General features: G+C 49.6%; 2 protein-coding genes across 2 annotated transcripts; one reads left to right on the top strand and one right to left on the bottom strand.

Moving 5' to 3' along the window:
- Positions 1 to 225: 225 nt before the first annotated feature.
- LOC310650599 (SLAM family member 8-like) lies at positions 226 to 6,114 on the top strand (the record flags this gene model as incomplete). Its single annotated transcript, XM_083380184.1, has 6 exons — positions 226 to 281; positions 2,232 to 2,297; positions 3,067 to 3,422; positions 3,824 to 4,132; positions 5,117 to 5,236; positions 6,065 to 6,114. The coding sequence occupies 6 exons, from the start codon at positions 226 to 228 to the stop codon at positions 6,112 to 6,114; spliced, it is 957 nt and encodes a 318-aa protein (XP_083236310.1).
- Positions 6,115 to 10,290: 4,176 nt separating this feature from the next.
- LOC310650600 (E3 ubiquitin-protein ligase synoviolin-like) lies at positions 10,291 to 16,179 on the bottom strand (the record flags this gene model as incomplete). Its single annotated transcript, XM_083380185.1, is given in 8 exon segments — positions 10,291 to 11,189; positions 12,465 to 12,598; positions 13,438 to 13,624; positions 13,815 to 13,937; positions 14,015 to 14,167; positions 14,679 to 14,716; positions 14,718 to 14,843; positions 16,063 to 16,179. Coding segments are annotated over 8 exon segments (1,021 nt in total), but the record flags the coding sequence as incomplete, so codon positions are not given.
- Between the last annotated feature and the right edge of the window lie 769 nt (positions 16,180 to 16,948).

Below are 16,948 nucleotides of genomic sequence, written 5' to 3'. Positions count from 1 at the left end.
ACCCACTTAACCGCTGCCAGGACTGTAATTCCGGACTCAAATACAGTCGTAAGTCGAGGACTCCCTAAGATAAACAGGATACAAATCAAGTGCACTACTCAGAAATCAACACAACAGCCCTTTCAATTTGGGTTAGTTGTTATATTGGCTTTGGTGTTGGTTTAGGGCTCACCGTGACCTGTTATTATGTTCGTTTTATTATTTTTATTAAAATAAACAGCCTAAATGTTCATGCTGTTTAACTGGCTGCAGTGGAATGGCTGTATTCCATACTCCTCAAGGTGAGGTGATGATAGTCTGTTGATTTAGATAAGTGTTTCTCAAGCACAGTTGCATTAAGAGGGGTGGACTTCAACTCCCAGAATTCCCAGTTGGCATCCTTTAAGATGGGTAGGCTTCAACTTCCAGAATTCTCTGGCCAGAATGCTTTAATAAAGGTGAACTTCAACTCCCAGAATCCCCCAGCCAGCATGCTTTAAGAGGGATGGACTTCAATTCCCAGAAGTCCCCAGCCAGCCTGCCTTAAGATGGGTGGGCTTCAACTCCCAGAATTCCCAGGCAAGCACCGCTTTAAAAAGGTGAATTTCAACTCCCAGAATCCCCCAGCCAGCCTGCCTTAAGATGGGTGAGCTTCAACTCCCAGAATCCCCTAGCCTGCACACTTTAAGATGGGTGGACTTCAATTCCCAGAATCCCCCAGCCAGCCTGCTTTAAGAAAGGAAGACTTCAACTCCCAGAATCCCCCAGCCAGCCTGCTTATTTTACTCAATGCCCGCCTGTCTTTCACGTGTGTGAATGCATGTACACTTGCGTAAAAGAGAGAGATGAAGAGATTTATACTAAGAAGCAGGGGAGGTGTGCCATTTTGGTTTTTTTTTGCAGCTAAGGTTGACTGCACCTGACCAAGGGAGTTCCACAAACCCTTCTCAACCATTTCCTCTGAATGCAAACGTTTTTTTACTGGATCTCGCTCCTGCAATTCATTTGTCGCTCTCCTTCCTGGCTGGCCGTATGCAACGGACTCACATGGGGCAAAAGTGCATTACGCACCAGGCGTCCTGCCAAAAGGAAGTGATTTGCCAACTGTTGACAAAAAAGCGGGTGGCGGGGCTAGATTTTCCTGTCCCAACCTGATCGTGCTCCTAGCCCGAGTTAGCTTAGGTTAAGAGTTGTGAAAACGTGGCACGAAGGTTGAGCTTGGCGTAAAACCATCCAAACGATATTCAGACCTAAACAATCCCAAGGAACATTTTCCTCCCGTTAAAATTCCAAATTATAGGGATCCAGGTACTCGGATAAACCATCGCTCTGAACCTATCCAGGCAGATCCAGACAGATTTATGGACTGCCTCTCCATCGAAACTGCCTGCAGGTAGTCCTCGGCTTACCACCCACAGTGGAAGCTCGAAATTTCTGTTGCCAAGTGAGACAGGGGTTAACCGAGTTTTGCTCCGTTTTACGACCTTCCTTGCCACCGTTGCTAAGTGAATCACTGCAGTTGTTAAGTTAGGAGCACCGCTGTTCAGGGAATCTGGCTTCCCCCATTGACTTGGCTTGTCAGAAGGTCGCAACTTGCAGGTTTCCTGCCTGAGCAGGGGGTTGGACTAGATGACCTCCAAGGTACCTTCCAACTTTATTATTCTTATTCTTATTCTTATTCTTATTCTTATTCTTAGTAGTAGTAGTAGTAGTAGTAGTAGTAGTAGTAGTAGTAGTGTTCGTAAGTCAAGGACCACCTGTATTTATTTTTTAAACCAGATTTTAATAACATTGTTCCCTCTTCGTTTACTGTTATTTGGGCTGGCTTCCTTGATTTTATTTTATTTTATTTTTCTTTTCTTGGGGTTTTATTTCTGTTGGATTGACCCGTCCTACCAGGGTAGGAATCTTTCAGGTCACAAGGCTAAAACTAAAATCTTTCTGGGGCAGAAAAAAAAAGTGGGGGCTTTCTCAAAATCGCTCGATTCCCTTCTCTTGGGAATTACCAGACCAGAAAAAAAAACTTTTATCAGAATTTGCAAAGTTTTCTTGTAGATCAGCCTCCAGTTGTTGTTGTTTTTGGGCCCCCCCTTGCTTTTTTCCCCCAGTTCTGCTTTCTGCAACGGGCGCCAAAGATTATCGTGGGTGTCCCCGATTCTTCCTTAAGTGATAAAAGGGGATTTCCTGTGGGGAAAAAAAAAACAGGCTCCGTCATGTGAGATCTGCTTTCTCTTTTGCTGATGTCTTTTCAGCTCCTGCCGTCTTCCAAACCGGAGCTGGGATGGGTTGGCTCCTCCTTATGTGGATGATGGCTTCAGGTAAGAGAAATGGCTTAAATTCGCAAAAAGCAAAGAGGAAGGAAGGCCTTTTGGGGTAGGATTTAGCAGGATGGGTAGACTCCAGTTAACTGCACTTTGGCTGAATATAGAATAACAGAGTTGGGAGGGACCTTGGAGGTCTTGTAGACCAGAGGATCCCAACCTTTCGGGCACCAGGGACCGGTTCCGTGGAGAGAGCTTTTTCCGCGGACCGGAGGGTGCGTGGTTTTTGTGTGCTGCCTGCATCTCGCGGATGGGACTTTGCTTGTTTGTGTAGACCAGTTGCTGGCATTGCCGTGGCCCGGTACTGGTCCACGGAACGGGGGTTGGGGACCCCTGTTCTAGTCCAAAACCCCTGTTTGACCCAGGAGACCCTATATACCTATCCCATTCCAGACCAATGACTGTCTAACCTCTTCTTAAAAACCTCCAGTGATGGAGCACCCACAATTTCTGGTGGCAAGCCGTTCCACTGGTTAATCCTGCTCACTGCCAGGAAATTTCTCCTTCGTTTTAGGTTGCTTCTCTCTTTAATGACCTTCCGCCTGTTATTTTTTTGTCCTGCCCACACACAGGTGCTTGGTCTAAGAGGGCTCCTGCCTTGAGTGTGTGTGTGGGGGGAGGGGGTTGGACTAGATGACCTCTGGAGTCCCTTCCAGAGCCATGATTCTACCTTTCTTTGCCAGATTTGTTTGAGCCCAGTGTTGGAGAGATGAAACAAGACGAGGTCTCCTTATTGTAGGAGAGACTCCCACGCACCTTGGGTGTAAAGATATTTGTTTTTTTCTCTTGTAGCTCTTCTCTTGTCGAGGGCCTACACACCAGAGCAGGTGGTAGGAGAAGCGGGGTGCTCTGTTTCCTTCAAAGCGAGCCCCCCTCCCAATTTTCACATCCGGGACATCATCTGGCGTTCCTTGAAGCCTTCCGAAGAGTTGGTGGCCACCTCATTCAAGGGAAACCCGGAGATCCAGTATCGCTCCCGTTTCTACGGAAGGACTCAACTCCGCGACAACTTCACCTTGCAGATCGACCCAGTGGGCTTAGAAGATGCTGGGATCTTCTCCGTTCTCCTGGTGGACACCACAGGGCAGATGAAAAAACAGCATTTCGGGCTGAAGGTTTTCGGTACGTTGTGCTGTCCAAATAAAAAAAAAAGGCGTGTTCGAACACCTATTTATCCATCTGTTTTTACTGTTCGGTTTGAAATAAAGGCCTGCGTTGTCCAGAACATTATTTTAGATGGCTTTTTGCTTATTTTTACATCGTGTCTGATTTTCTTTTGCTTTACTTATTTTAAACTTACCAACCTTGAATTATCTTTTTAGATTATTTTAGATGGCTTCATTTTTTTTTACATTGTTTCACTTTCTTTTATTTCACATTTTGCTTATTTTACTTCATTTGTTTTGTTGGGTTGGGTTGTCCAGGTCAAACCTAACCCAGAAATGGGAGCCAGGGAAGAAACTAAAATATTACCCCTTCCCCGCGTTGCCCCCTGCCCTGAATTTTCTCCTCTCTCCTTCCAGATACGATTTCTACCCCAGTTATCCGGGTGTTTCCTGAAGCAAAGGGCGCAAATGCCTCCTCAGAAACTTGCGTACTTTTCCTGAGTTGCCATGCTGCCAGCAGGACGAACGTCACTTACGAGTGGGCAGGGCTGGGGCGGGAGACCACCCCCACGCCGAAACATTGGCGCACGGAGGACGGCCAGATGCTACGGGTCAAACTGGATCCCAAGGATGCTCTCCAGGTGAGCTACACCTGCACGGCCTCCAATCCTGTAATCCACAAATCAGCGGTTGTTGAGCTCCAGGACTCCTGTCTTCGACGTTCAGGTACGTGGCCAATTTGGGGGGTTTAACCTGTTTCCAAGTCCCCCAACCGGCCCCTTTGCAAGGGACTATACCAGGGGTAGACAACCTTGGCTCTTTTATGACTTGTGGACTTCAACTCCCAGAATTCCTGAGCCAGCATGGGGGAACTCTGGCCCCTTCATGACTTGTGGACTTCAACAACTCCCAGAATTCCTGAGCCAGCATGGGGGAACTCTGGCCCCTTCATGACTTGTGGACTTCAACTCCCAGAATTCCTGGCTTTAGCTTGGAAACCTCTCCCTTTCTCCTCAGCGTGGCTGGCTCAGGAATTCTGGGAGTTGAAGTCCACGAGTCATAAAAGAGCTGAGGTTGCCTACCCCTGGACTATATGGGTAGTCCTTGATGCACAACCACATTTGAGCCCAAACTTTCTTTTGCTGAGGGAGACAGTTGTCCAATGACATTTGCCCCATTTGGCCACCGTTCTTAAGTGAATCACTGCAGCTGATTAGCTAGTAGCCCAGTTGTTAAGCGAATCTGGCTTCCCCGTTGAGGGGGTGTGTGTCAAGCTATTTTCCAAAGCACCAAAAGGCAAGACGAGAGAAACAATGGATGGAAACTGATCAAGGAGAGAAGCCACCTGGAATTAAGGAGAAACTTCCTGACAGTGAGGAGGATAATTAACCAGGGGAACAGCTGGCCACCAGAAGTTGTGGGTGCTCCAACCCTGGAGGACTTTAAGAAGAACCACTTGCTTGAAATGGTATAGTAGGATGTCCTGTTCAAGCAAGGGGTTGGACTAGAACAGATGTCCCCGACCTTTTGAGGACCAAGGACCAGTTCCGTGGAGACAGATTTTTCCACGGACTGGAGGGAGCGTGGTTTTGTGTGCTGGAATGCTGCAGCCTGGTACTGGTCCACAGACTGGGGTGGGGTGGGGTTGGGGACCTCTGGACTACAAGACCTCCAAGGTCCCTTCCAACTCTGTTATCCCATGTTCTCCAGAAGGTGAGGAGAAGAAGACCACACTGAGTTTCAGGGCGTTCCTCTTGATCATCATCCCAGTGGTCTCGTTCTTCTTCTTCCTGGCTGTCCTTTCGTGCGTGTGCTACAAACAGCATTCAGGTAAGTAGCTGGCTGGCTGGCTGAGGAATTCTGGGAGTTGAAGTCCACAAGTCTTAAAAGTTGCCAAGTTTGAACACCCCTTCTCTATTTAGTCCCGAGTGCCGCGTAACAGAGTGAGCGCCTGTTACGCGTCCCAGCTTCTGCCAACCTAGCAGTTCGAAAGCACGTCAAAATGCAAGTAGAAAAATAGGGACCACTACGGTGGGAAGGTAACAGCGTTCCATGCGCCTTTGGCGTCTAGTCATGCCGGCCACATGACCACGGAGACGTCCTCGGACAAGCGCTGGCTCTTCGGCTTTGAAGCGGAGATGAGCACCGGCCCCTAGAGTCGGAAACGACTAGCACGCATGTGCGGGGAACCTTTACCTTTACCTATTTAGAGGTAGCTCCATTAATTAAGTCAGTTGCCAAACATCTGAATTTCGATCACATGACCAGGAGGATGCTGCAAGGGTCATTAAGTGTGAAAAAGGGTCACGTCGCCTTTTTCCGGTGCCATTGTGACTTCAAATGGTCATTAAACGACCTGTTGTAAGTTGAGGACTACCTCTAGATCTCTTCCTTGGCTGGGCATCTCCAGAGGACTACAAATCCCATCCAGCAGCATGCCTGGTATCCAGAACGTAGAAGGGCTGGCCTGCATTTAGCGAGGACCTTCTCTCTTTCGTAAGGTCATTTCGTCAGATTGGATTGGTTGGTTGGTTGATTGACTGGCTGCCGATTTTTTTCTTTCTTGATCATCTTTATATAGCCAATTCCTCGCACTTTCGAGGGGCGAGCAGCAGGAATCCTTAGCCTTAGTACAAAATGTTAATAATGTCTTTATAGGGAAGAAAATGTTCTACACGGTTCCCGGAAGCGAGTCGATCCAGCTTTAAAGGATGGGAAACGGAGGTCCTTCTTGGGTTGCTTCAACTGAGAAGGTGGAAGGGGCTTTGTGGAACGTCGGAGGTGTATAGTTTGCTCGGAATTCTGCTGGAAGGACTTTTTGAAAGATGACCATCCCTGTCCAGTCGTGTGTCTCAACGCCCAGAGCGCCCCAGCCAGCATTGCCACTGTTGAGAATTCTGGCAGCAAAGGCTGTCCTCCGGGTCTGGATACTACAACTCCCAGAATTTCCTAGGCAGCACAGGAACCACTGAGAATTCTGGGAGCTGAAGATTGTCCTCTGGGTCTGGGTACTACAATTCCCAGAGTTCCCGAGGCAGCACAGGAACCACTAAGAATTCTGGGAGCTGAAGATTGTCCTCTGGGTCTGGGTACTACAATTCCCAGAGTTCCCAAGGCAGCTCAGCAACCACTGAGAATTCTGGGAGCTGAAGATTGTCCTCTGGGTTCCGACACTACAATTCCCAGAGTTCCCCAGTCAAGACAGCCCCTGCTGAGGATTCTGAGGAACCAGAGATTGTCCAGATCTGTGAACTACAATTATTCAAATCTTCATTACAGTCCTAGACCAGCATATTGTGAACTACAACTCCCAGAGTTCCTGAGGCAGCACAGCAACCACTGAGAATTCTGGGAGCTGAAAATTGTCCTCGGGTCTCGATACAACTCCCAGAGTTCCCGAGGCAGCACAGCAACCATTGAGAATTCTGGGAGCTGAAGTGTCCTCTGGTTTCCAATACTACAACTCCCAGAGTTCCCCAGTCGAGACAGCCCCTGCTGAGAATTCTGAGGAACCAAAGATTGGTCTGTGAACTACAATCATAGACCAGCATACTGTGAACTACAACTCCCAGGTTCCCCCAACCAGAACAGCCGCTGCCGAGAATTTGGGGGGCTGGAGGCTGCCCTTCAACTCCGTGAACAGGCCACACCACCTTTTAATTTCTGAGCCAAAACTCTTAGCAGTTCCCATCTTGTTTTAATCTGCTGTTAGGTGAATAAATGGCTATTTTTAAAGGGAATAAATGTGGAACTCTGTCTTTTCCTGGAAAGCTAGGTGGGGAAATTCCTTTCAGATCCCCAGCCTTGGGACTTTCAGCAGGAGACAGAGAATTGCCCTATCACGTACTCAGTTTCGCTTTTGAGTTTCGCAATATTCCTGTTTATTTCCAAAGGTCAAATAAACCTCCTGTATATTTTTATTTATTTATTTATTTTAAAAAAGCTTCATTTTCTTGTTGCAAAATAGCACCATCTACTGGCTTTAAAGAGGGAATTTGAAAACTTTTTTTTTTGTTTTAAAGAAAATATCCTTTCATTTGGGAACCCCTCCCAATTCTTGAGCCCCAAGCTGGTTCTCAATTTACGACCAGAATTGGGAGCAGAGTTTTCATTGCTAAGCAAAGCAGCTGTTAAGCAGGTCGTGGCCAATTTTACTTCTGTTTTTCACTTTGTTGGCGATGATTGCAAAGGATTCGAGTCCCACCAGGCTCAAGGTTGACTCAGCCTTCCATCCTTCCCAGGTAGGTAAAATGAGGACCCAGATTGTTGGGGGCAATAAACTGACTTTGTAATAATGCCGCTTGGGGGTGTGTGCGAAAGCCCTAATAAGCAGGCATATACATAGAATTGAAGGCTGTCGCTAAGCACATTTGATTTGCGCTTCTTAGATTGTAAGCCGCCCTGAGTCTTCGGAGAAAGGGCGGGATATAAATGGGATTAAAAAATAAAAATAAATAAATAAATCATCACGTCATCCCGGCGACACTTCAACCATCATAAACGCAAACAGCTGCTGCAAAAAAACAACAAAAAAAAAATTATAAAGTCGGGACACTCGTAAAAGTGACCCATTTTACAACCATCATGACTTTCAATGAGCAGGCATTGTTACGGTCTCTTAAGTCGAGGACCGATTCACCCCAGCCCACCAAGGCTGTGAATCCGTCTCTGTTTACGACGGGGGGAGGAGGGAGGAGGATGCAGAATGGGACTCCCATCTCCGGACAGATGAAGAGGTTTTTTAAGCAAAGCCTTTTATTGATATCAACACTTTCCCCCACCCCGGCTGTCCCGACTCCAGTCCTAACCCCAAAGAGTAATTCTGTTCCCTCACCCAAGTTAAAAACCAAAGCACTTCCCCCCAAAAAAAGGAGAAAGGAAAATAAAGCAGCCAAATAACAAATGTTTGACTGATTTGCTTGGAGGGGGGGGGGGGGAGAACGAATTCTACCTTTTTTGCTGCAGTTGTTGTTAAAAGTCGGCATCACAGGAGTGACCAGAGAGGAGGACCAGAAGGAAATTGGGGGGGGGGGGGGAGATGGAGGTGCTTCGATAGGAAGGTTGCTCAAGCAGGAAAAGCCAAGCTCATTGGGAAGCAGTTGCCCCAGGAGTGGGGGGGGGAGAAAGGGGGGCGTTACAAACAGCAGCACACATTGGGGAGGGTGAAAATCCCAAGCCGGGGGACACCCCCCCCCTCACACACGAGGTCAGTTTGTCAAGAGTTCCTAGAGATTTCAAAGGAGGGGGAGGGGGAAATAAAATGAAATAAGGCCACGGAAGGTGATCCTATCCTGTCCGCTCCTACTCCCTTTTTCGCATCTTCTCCCACGCTCTTCTCTTCATCTCCCATCTATTCCATTCCATCCCACTCCCTATCCTGTCCTCTATTGTATCCTATCCTTTCCCTCCCCAGTCCTTCCTGTCCCATTCTCCCTTTCCTTTCCTCCTTCCTTCCTCCCTTTCCCATTCTCCCTTTCCTTTCCTCCTTCCTCCCTTTCCTTTCCCATTCTTTCCTTTCCTTTCGTCCTTCCTCCCTTTCCTTTCCCATTCTTTCCTTTCCTTCCTTCCTCCCTTATTCTTTCCTTTCATCCTTCCTCCCTTTCCAATTCTTTCCTTTTCTCCTTCATCCCTTTCCTTTTCCTTCCTTCCTCCCTTTCCTTTCCCATTCTTTCCTTTCATCCTTCCTCCATCCCTTTCCCATTCTTTCCTTTCCTCCTTCCCTCCTTTCCTTTCCCTTAATCCTTCCTTCCTCCCATTCTCCTCTTCCCCATTTCATCCCATCCCACTCCCTCTCCTGTCCGATCCTATTCCGCCCTAACCCTCCCAAGCCCTTTCCTGGCTAAAGCCCAAAGGACAGAAACTTAATAGGCGACAGATTCCTCTCCCCCCCACCCACGCGCGGACACCTCTTTTCTCAAAGATGTTTCCTTCCTGCAGCTCCGTGGAAAATGCTCGCTCAACCCCAGCCTCCCCAAACCCACCCACCCCCCACCCCCAAAAAAACCTGGAAAGGGCCTTTCTGTCCAGAAAGCAGAAATAAAAAAAAGGAGTAAGGCCCAAATCACAGCATCTGAGCAAGGCCAATGCGGAGCAGCCATTAGCTGAGAGAGAGAGGGAGGAGGAGGAGGAGAAAAAGGAGGAAAAGAAGAAAAAGAAAGAGAAGAAAAAGGAGGAGGAGGAGGAGGAGGAGGAAGAGAGAGCCGAGTGCATTAGATTAAAAAATAAAATTAAAAAATGCTCTCCAATCTCTCCCGGGTTTGCGTGCGCTTCCACCCAGACCTCTCCTTGCTGGCCAGATAATCCCCAAATCCCAATTCGGGCTGACAAACCGCCCGCTCTGCATCCCAAGCAGGGAAAAATCTAATCCCAGGGACCCCTAAATGCAGTGGGGCAGCGTTAAGGCGCCTCTCTTCCCCCCCCCCCCCCCGTGAAGCCCAGAGCTGACTGCACAGACCGGGCCGGGGCGGGGGGGCCCTTCCTTGCTCCTGGCGTCCTTGGGCTATGTTCCCTTTTTTAAAACTTATTTTTTTAATAAAAAAGAGCCAAAGAACAAAGAACGGGGGGGGGGGAAGATTCAAGTCACAGGTTTACTGCGGTGCAAAAACTGGTGCAAAAACTGCTCGGATCCACAGGGAGGGAGGGGGGGGAAAAGTAAAAAAAAAAAAGAGGCTTCCGTCTGAAGCTGTGCGACGCCTTCCTGTTCCCCCCACCCCACCCCACCCCATCGCCCTCCCCACCCCCCAGACTGGCTGCACAGGGGGAGGCAGGGGGGGGGAAGAGGAAGAGAACAGGACTAAAACTTTTGCAGGACAGAAGCCATCCGGAGACGTCTACCCACCCACCCACCCAAACACCCACCCACCCCTTACAAAAATAGAAACTCTCCATTCCGTTTGTTCCTCCCGCTTGCAGAAAAAAAAGGAAACCCCCCCATCCCGTTTTCCTTAAGAAAGGGCCAAAAAGCTTTACGGGTGCACCCGGAACACGCACCCAGGGGTTGCACGCGCACGTGCGCACGCACACTCATCATGTCCAGTTCCCCTAGGCGGGAAGAGGGGGGGGAAAGGGAAATCAAGGGACAAAAAAATAAAATATTGTGTAGGAAAAAAAAAAAGCTCTACCCATGTCAAATGAAAGAGAAATTCTCAAAGCTAAGAGCCACCTCGGTGCTACACACACACACACACACCCGCTTCTCTCTCTCTCTTTTTTCCCCCCAAACGAGAAAGACAGACCCTCGCCCATCCTGGCTTTCGGCAGGTTAACGCTCCATCCCGGGACACCAGAGACTGGAAACCGGGCTGGTGCAACGGGGCACGTCTGAGCGGCCTCTCCTTGCAAGAAGACCCAGCTAAATTCCAACCGGAAAAAGGCCGTGAAGCCGTTCCCCACCACTGCAGTCCGGCGGGGTCCCCGTCCGCCTCCGGCCAGGTCGGCGCTTGGTGGAACTGGGTTTAAGACATCCGGGTTTGTTTCTCTTCGTTGGGTCCCGCTGATCTCTGCGGCCACAATGAGGAGGAGGAGGAGGAGGAGGGGGAAGGAGGGAGCTTAGTTCTTCCGAGATCCGTTTTCCATTTTATTTGGGGGGTGGGTGGGAAAAGGGAAATAAAATCCGTTTGGGCCAGGCCAGCAGAGCTCGTTCAATGAGAAGCGGAAGAAGGCAGTTCTAGCTTTTGAAGACGGCGTCTGCGCAGTTCCGCGGCATTGGGCTCCTCCGCGGAGGAGGGGTCCTCGTCGTGGCTGGGGGGCTGCGTCGGGCCCTCTGCTTTGTCTGGAGAGGTATCTGGAAACCCCCAAAGAAAGAACGGTTAACCGGATTGGGGGGGGGATGTTTGGAAATGGCTGCCACAGAGGTGGTGAAAGTGCCCGATTTCTGCCCCCTTTTTTCCTAGCTTGGCTGCCTTTGTTCAAATTTTATTTTATTTTTTAATTTTTATTTTAATCCCAGTCTTCTCCGAAGACTCAGGGCGGCTTACAAGCTTAGCAGTAGCCTTCATTCTATGTATATGCCTGCTTATTAGGGCTTTCACACACACACCCCAAGCGGCATTATTACAAAGTCAGCTTAATTGTCCCCCCACAATCTGGGTCCTCATTTTACCTACCTGGGAAGGATGGAAGGCTGAGTTAACCTTGAGCCTGGTGGGACTCGAACCTGCACTAATTGCAGGCAGCTGGTGTTACTTAAGGAGGCATCAGCCCACTGCTCCACCAAGGCTTTACCTTTGGTGCCGAGGGAAGTCCTTGACTTACGACCGCAGCCGCAGTCCCTAAGGGCTGTGGTGGCTAAGTGAGTCACCAAGGCACCAGATCTGATTTTACAACCGTTTTTACTGTGGTTGTTCACTCAATCTGGTTTCTCCCCCACCCCCCAACTGACTTTGCCGGTCAGGAGTCGGCTGGGAAGGTGGCAAATGACGATCAGGAGACACACAGAAACAGACACACACACACACACACACACACACACACACAAACACACACACCGGGATGCTGCAACTGTCCTGAACGCAAGCTGGGATTCTGGACGTTGGGAGTCCAGACATCTTAAGGTTGCCAAGGTTGAGAAACGGTCTATGGTCTACAGGTAGTCCTCGACTTACAACCAATCCACTTAGTGACCCAAGTTACAATGGCATTGAAAAAAGCGGCCAATGACGGTTTTTCACACTTACGACCGTTGCAGCATCCCCCCCCATGGTCATGTGATCAAAATTCAGATACTTGGCAACTAACTCTGCTTTATGACAGTCGCGGCATCCCGGGGTCGCGTGATCCCCTTTTGCGACCTTCTGACCAGCAAAATCAATGGGGAAGCCAGACTCACTTAACAACGGTGTGACTCATTTAACAATTGCGGCCAGAAAGCTCATAAAATGGGAGAAAGCTTGCTGAACAAATGCCTCCTGTAGCAACGTAAATTTTGGGCTCCATTGTGGTCGTAAGTCGAGGACCGCCTCTACTGGGGGAGCAACGCTGGGGCCTCTGCTCCAGACCTTCCCTCTCCAACTCCGCCCCCCCAACACACACACACCTGCCTGAGCTCAGGCGCTGTTACCTGGTGAAGAGGTGCTGTCAGCTGGCTGGGAGGTGGAGGGTTCACTGGAATTGGACTCAGGGCTGGCCGGGGTCTCAGGGGGGGCCCGCGAAGTGGCAGAAGCGCTGGCGGGCATTGGGGGAGTTCGAGGCATCCTGTGCAAGAGAGACAGCAGCCCAGCAGGGAGGGGAGCTCTTTGTAAACTATCCAGGATCACACAAGTGTGGTGGGCAGAATAGGAATTTAAGGAAGGAAGGAGGGAGGGAGGGAGGGAGGGAGGGAGGGAGGGAGAGAGAGAGAGAGAGAGAGAGAGAGAGAGAGAGAGAGAGAGAGAGAGAGAGAGAGAAAGAAAGAAAGAAAGAAAGAAAGAAAGAAAGAAAGAAGGAAGGAAGGAAGGAAGGAAGGAAGGAAGGAAGGAAGGAAGGAAGGAAGGAAGGAAGGAAAGAAAGAAAGGAAGGAAGGAAGGAAGGAAGGAAGGAGAGGGAGATAAAGAGAGTAGGAAAGGAGAAAAAGAAAGAAAAAGGAAAATTTAGGAAAGTTCAAAGGAGATAAAGGTGTAAAGAGGAAGGAAGGAAGGAAGGAAGGAAGGAAGGAAGGAAGGAAGGAAGGAAGGAAGGAAGGAAGGAAGATTGGAGGGGAAAAGAGGAAGGAAGGAAGGAGGCAGGGAGAAAAAGAAAGAAAGAAAGAAAGAAAGAAAGAAAGAAAGAAAGAAAGAAAGAAAGAAAGAAAGAAAGAAAGAAAGGGAGGAGGGAGGGAAGGTGAAGTAAGTTAAGGAAGGAAGGAAGGAAGGAAGGGAAGGAGGGAGGGAGGGAGGGAGGAAGGAAGGAAGATTGGAGGGGAAAAGAGGAAGGAAGGAAGGAGGCAGGGAGAGAAGAAGAAAGAAAGAAAGAAAGAAAAGAAAGAAAGAAAGAAAGAAAGAAAGAAAGAAAGAAAGATGGGGAGGAGAGAGGAAGGGAGCGGAGGGGGGAGGAGAGGAGGAGGAGCAGGCACTCACCCAATCGTTGCCAGCACAGTCAGATACTGGTTGATCTGCAGCATGGCCGCGTCGAGAAGAGTGTGGATGTTCTGGAGACACTGCAGCCGGGCTTCCAAGTGTTGCCGTTCGTGGCCCTCCATGGCCCGCAGCTCCTCCTCCGTCAGCCCTGCAAATCCCGAGGGGGGGACCGGCATCGGAGGGAAGCCTGAAGCGGGGAGAGGAGGGGGACATGGAAGAGGAGGGCTCACCCCCAAAAGAACCAGCCCCCACAATCCCCAGCAGGGCAGCAAAAGCAGGCCGTCAGCAGCCGCCAAAGTCATAATCCATCCCCGGAAAACGACCGCCGATCTGCCCGCCCTTTGTAGGAAGCCACGCCCAGGAACCCCGGAACGTACCAAAGAGAGGGGGGAACGGCATCCCCATCCATGGGGGAGGAAAGGGGAAACCCGGCACGGTCCCTGCGGAGGCTGAAGCGTCCGACGTGCTGGCCGAATCCCCGCTGGGCCTGGTGGTGCCTGCTGAGGAAAGAGCAGCCCAGTTAAGGACCCTCCCGCGAGGGCTCACCAGCGGAACAGCCGCCTGCGCGGTGTCTCACCTGCCGCCGGGGCTCCTGGTGGGGAAGACGCAGCCGCCGTGGCACCGTCGGTATTATTGGGGGGCTGGACGCCCGGCACTGGAGGGAAGGGAGCCACGGGTGGCCACAGAGGGAACATCCCAGGAGGAAACGGAGGCAGGAGGCCTGGGGGAACTAAAGACAGAAAAAGAGGGTCAGCAGCGTGGCTTCTGAGAGTTCTAGTCCCGCCTTAGGCACGAAAGGCAGCTGGGTGACTCTGGGCCAATCACCAGGAGACAAGAGAGTTCTAGTCCCGCCTTAGGCACGAAAGGCAGCTGGGTGACTCTGGGCCAATCACCAGGAGAAAAGAGAGTTCTAGTCCCGCCTTAGGAATGAAAGCCAGCTGGGTGACTCTGGGCCACTCACCAGGAGACAAGAGAGTTCTAGTCCCGCCTTAGGCACGAAAGGCAGCTGGGTGACTCTGGGCCAATCACCAGGAGAAAAGAGAGTTCTAGTCCCGCCTTAGGCATAAAAGGCAGCTGGGTGACTCTGGGCCAATCACCAGGAGTCAAGAGAGTTCTAGTCCCGCCTTAGGCACGAAAGGCAGCTGGGTGACTCTGGGCCAATCACCAGGAGTCAAGAGAGTTCTGCTTCCACATTAGGCATGAAAGCCAACTAGGGTTGCAGCACACAAAAGTGCACTCACAGTTGGGCGGCTGAGGCATCAGTGGGGCCTGATGGGGGGGGCGGGTGCTGCCCTCCTTCTGGCTGCTCGGGGGGCGGCTGCGACTGGGCGGGCAGGGAGGCGCGCAGGACGTCCATCCGGCAGGTGGGGCAGGTCTGCTGGCGCTGAAACCAGGATCGGAGGCAGCTGAAGAAGATGAGAAGCCTTTGCAGTTCCAGTGGGTGAATTCAAACTCTCTTCCGGGTCATTTCCTCTGTTTTTCTCTCTCTCCTTCTTTCTCCTTTTCTCTCCTCTTTCCTTCTCTCTCTCCCTCTGCCCCCCCCTCTCTCTCTCTCACACACACACTGTGCAGGTTGCCCTGGGGTTAGCAACACACAGCGTTAAGCAAGCATACACAAAGGAGAAATAAAAACTGGGCATTCCAGCTTTGACTGAAAGGTGGGCTTGCCCTCTTACCAAAGTTGGCCCCGTTAAGAGGAGCCACAATTTGTTCCAAAGGAGCCAACTTTAAATCTTGGGGATGGAGTTGCTCCATTTAGCACTAACCCTCATTTAAAGGGGGGAAAAAAATCAAAGGTCTGCAGTATTTATTATAAACACGTATCTGTCCTGCCGCCATCCAAAAAGACTCTGAAGGGAAAAAGGGAAACCTCCATGGTCCAGCAAGGATGATCAGCAGAAGCCCACGGAAGAAAGAAAGAAAGAAAGAAAGAAAGAAAGAAAGAAAGAAAGAAAGAAAGAAAGAAAGAAAGAAAGAAGAAAGAAAGAAAGAAAGAAAGAAAGAAGAAAGAAAGAAGAAAGAAAGAAAGAAAGAAAGAAAGAAAGAAAGAAAAGAAAGAAAGAAAGAAAGAAAGAAAGAAAGGAAGGAAGGGGGGAGAGAGAGAGAGAGAGAGAAAGAAAGAAAGAAAGAAAGAAAGAAAGAAAGAAAGAAAGAAAGAAAGAAAGAAAAGAAAAAGAAAGAGGGACGGGGAGAGAGAGAGAGAGAGAGAGAGAGAGAGAGAGAGAGAAGAAAGAAAGAAAGAAAGAAAGAAAGAAAGAAAGGGGGAGAGAGAGAGAGAGAAAGAAAGAAAGAAAGAAAGAGGGAGAGAGAGAGAGAGAGAGAGAGAGAAAGAAAGAAAGAAAGAAAGAAAGAAGAAAGAAAGAAAGAAAGAAAGAAAGAAAGAAGAAGAAAGAGGGACGGGGAGAGGGAAGAGAGAGAGAGAGAGAGAGAGAGAGAGAGAGAGAGAGAGAGAGAGAGAGAGAGAGAGAAGAAAGAAAGAAAGAAAGAAAGAAAGAAGAAAGAAAGAAAGAAAGAAAACCAACACCCAAGGCAGGCTGCATCCTGCAGACAAGCAGCTTTCAAGTCCACCCAGATCCACTGGGGCTTTTTTTTTAAAAAAAAAACTACACCACCACTTTCCCCCACCTGGTATGGAATATGTGATTGCAAGGCAGGCGTTTCGCACCCGTCACCATCTCCTCCCGGCAGATGATGCAAACATTGTCCATGGCCTGCAGCTCTTCCGGGGTGGCATCGGGGTACCTGAAGAGAATAAGGTCAGATGCCTAAGTTCCTTCTTAGACAACCATTTGTCTGAAATACTATAGGGTTAGGGTTACCTGCCTTGCCTGAGCAGGGGGTTGGACTAGAGCTGGTCCCTGGTGCCCAAAAGGTTGGGGGCCTCTGGACTAGATGACCGGCAAGGTCCCCTCCAATTATTATTATAAAACTCTTATTCATGAAACATGAAACTCAGTCAACTGAACACTCAAATTGACTGGCACTCATGGTTGACACGGGCTGCTGCCAGCATCCTAGATATCAACCAGGTATCTCCTTAAAATGTAAGATGTTCCGAGTAGCGCAGGTTTTTTTGTAGCTTTGCTGGAGTTATTGCAGGAAGCTGCAATTTCTTGATGTGTTTTGCAAAGTTTTTGGACATGGTTCCCAGTGCCCCAGTGACGATGGGTGTCACTGTTACGCGTTTCACCCATAATCGCGCAGTTTCGATGGCCAGGTTGCGGTCTTTCGTAATTTTCCCCCAGTTATTTTTCTTCGACTCTGGCATCTCCTTGTACAGCGATATCAATCAACTGTACGCTTCGGTTCTCGACGACTGCGATATCTGGCGTGTTGCGTTCCAAATGGCGATCTGTCTGTATTCGGAAGTCCGACAAGATCTTCACCCTCTCATTCTCGACAACTTTTTCCACCCTATGTTCCCACGACTTTTCGGACACAGGCAAGTCGTGTTTTTTACACAATGCCCAGTGGATTAGTTTAGCAACACGGTCATGTCTAGCTTTGTAAT

This window comes from Vipera ursinii (genome assembly GCF_947247035.1).
Source record: "Vipera ursinii genome assembly, contig: scaffold_409, whole genome shotgun sequence".
NCBI lineage: Eukaryota > Metazoa > Chordata > Lepidosauria > Squamata > Viperidae > Vipera > Vipera ursinii.
This window is presented reverse-complemented; position numbering and strand designations above follow the sequence as displayed.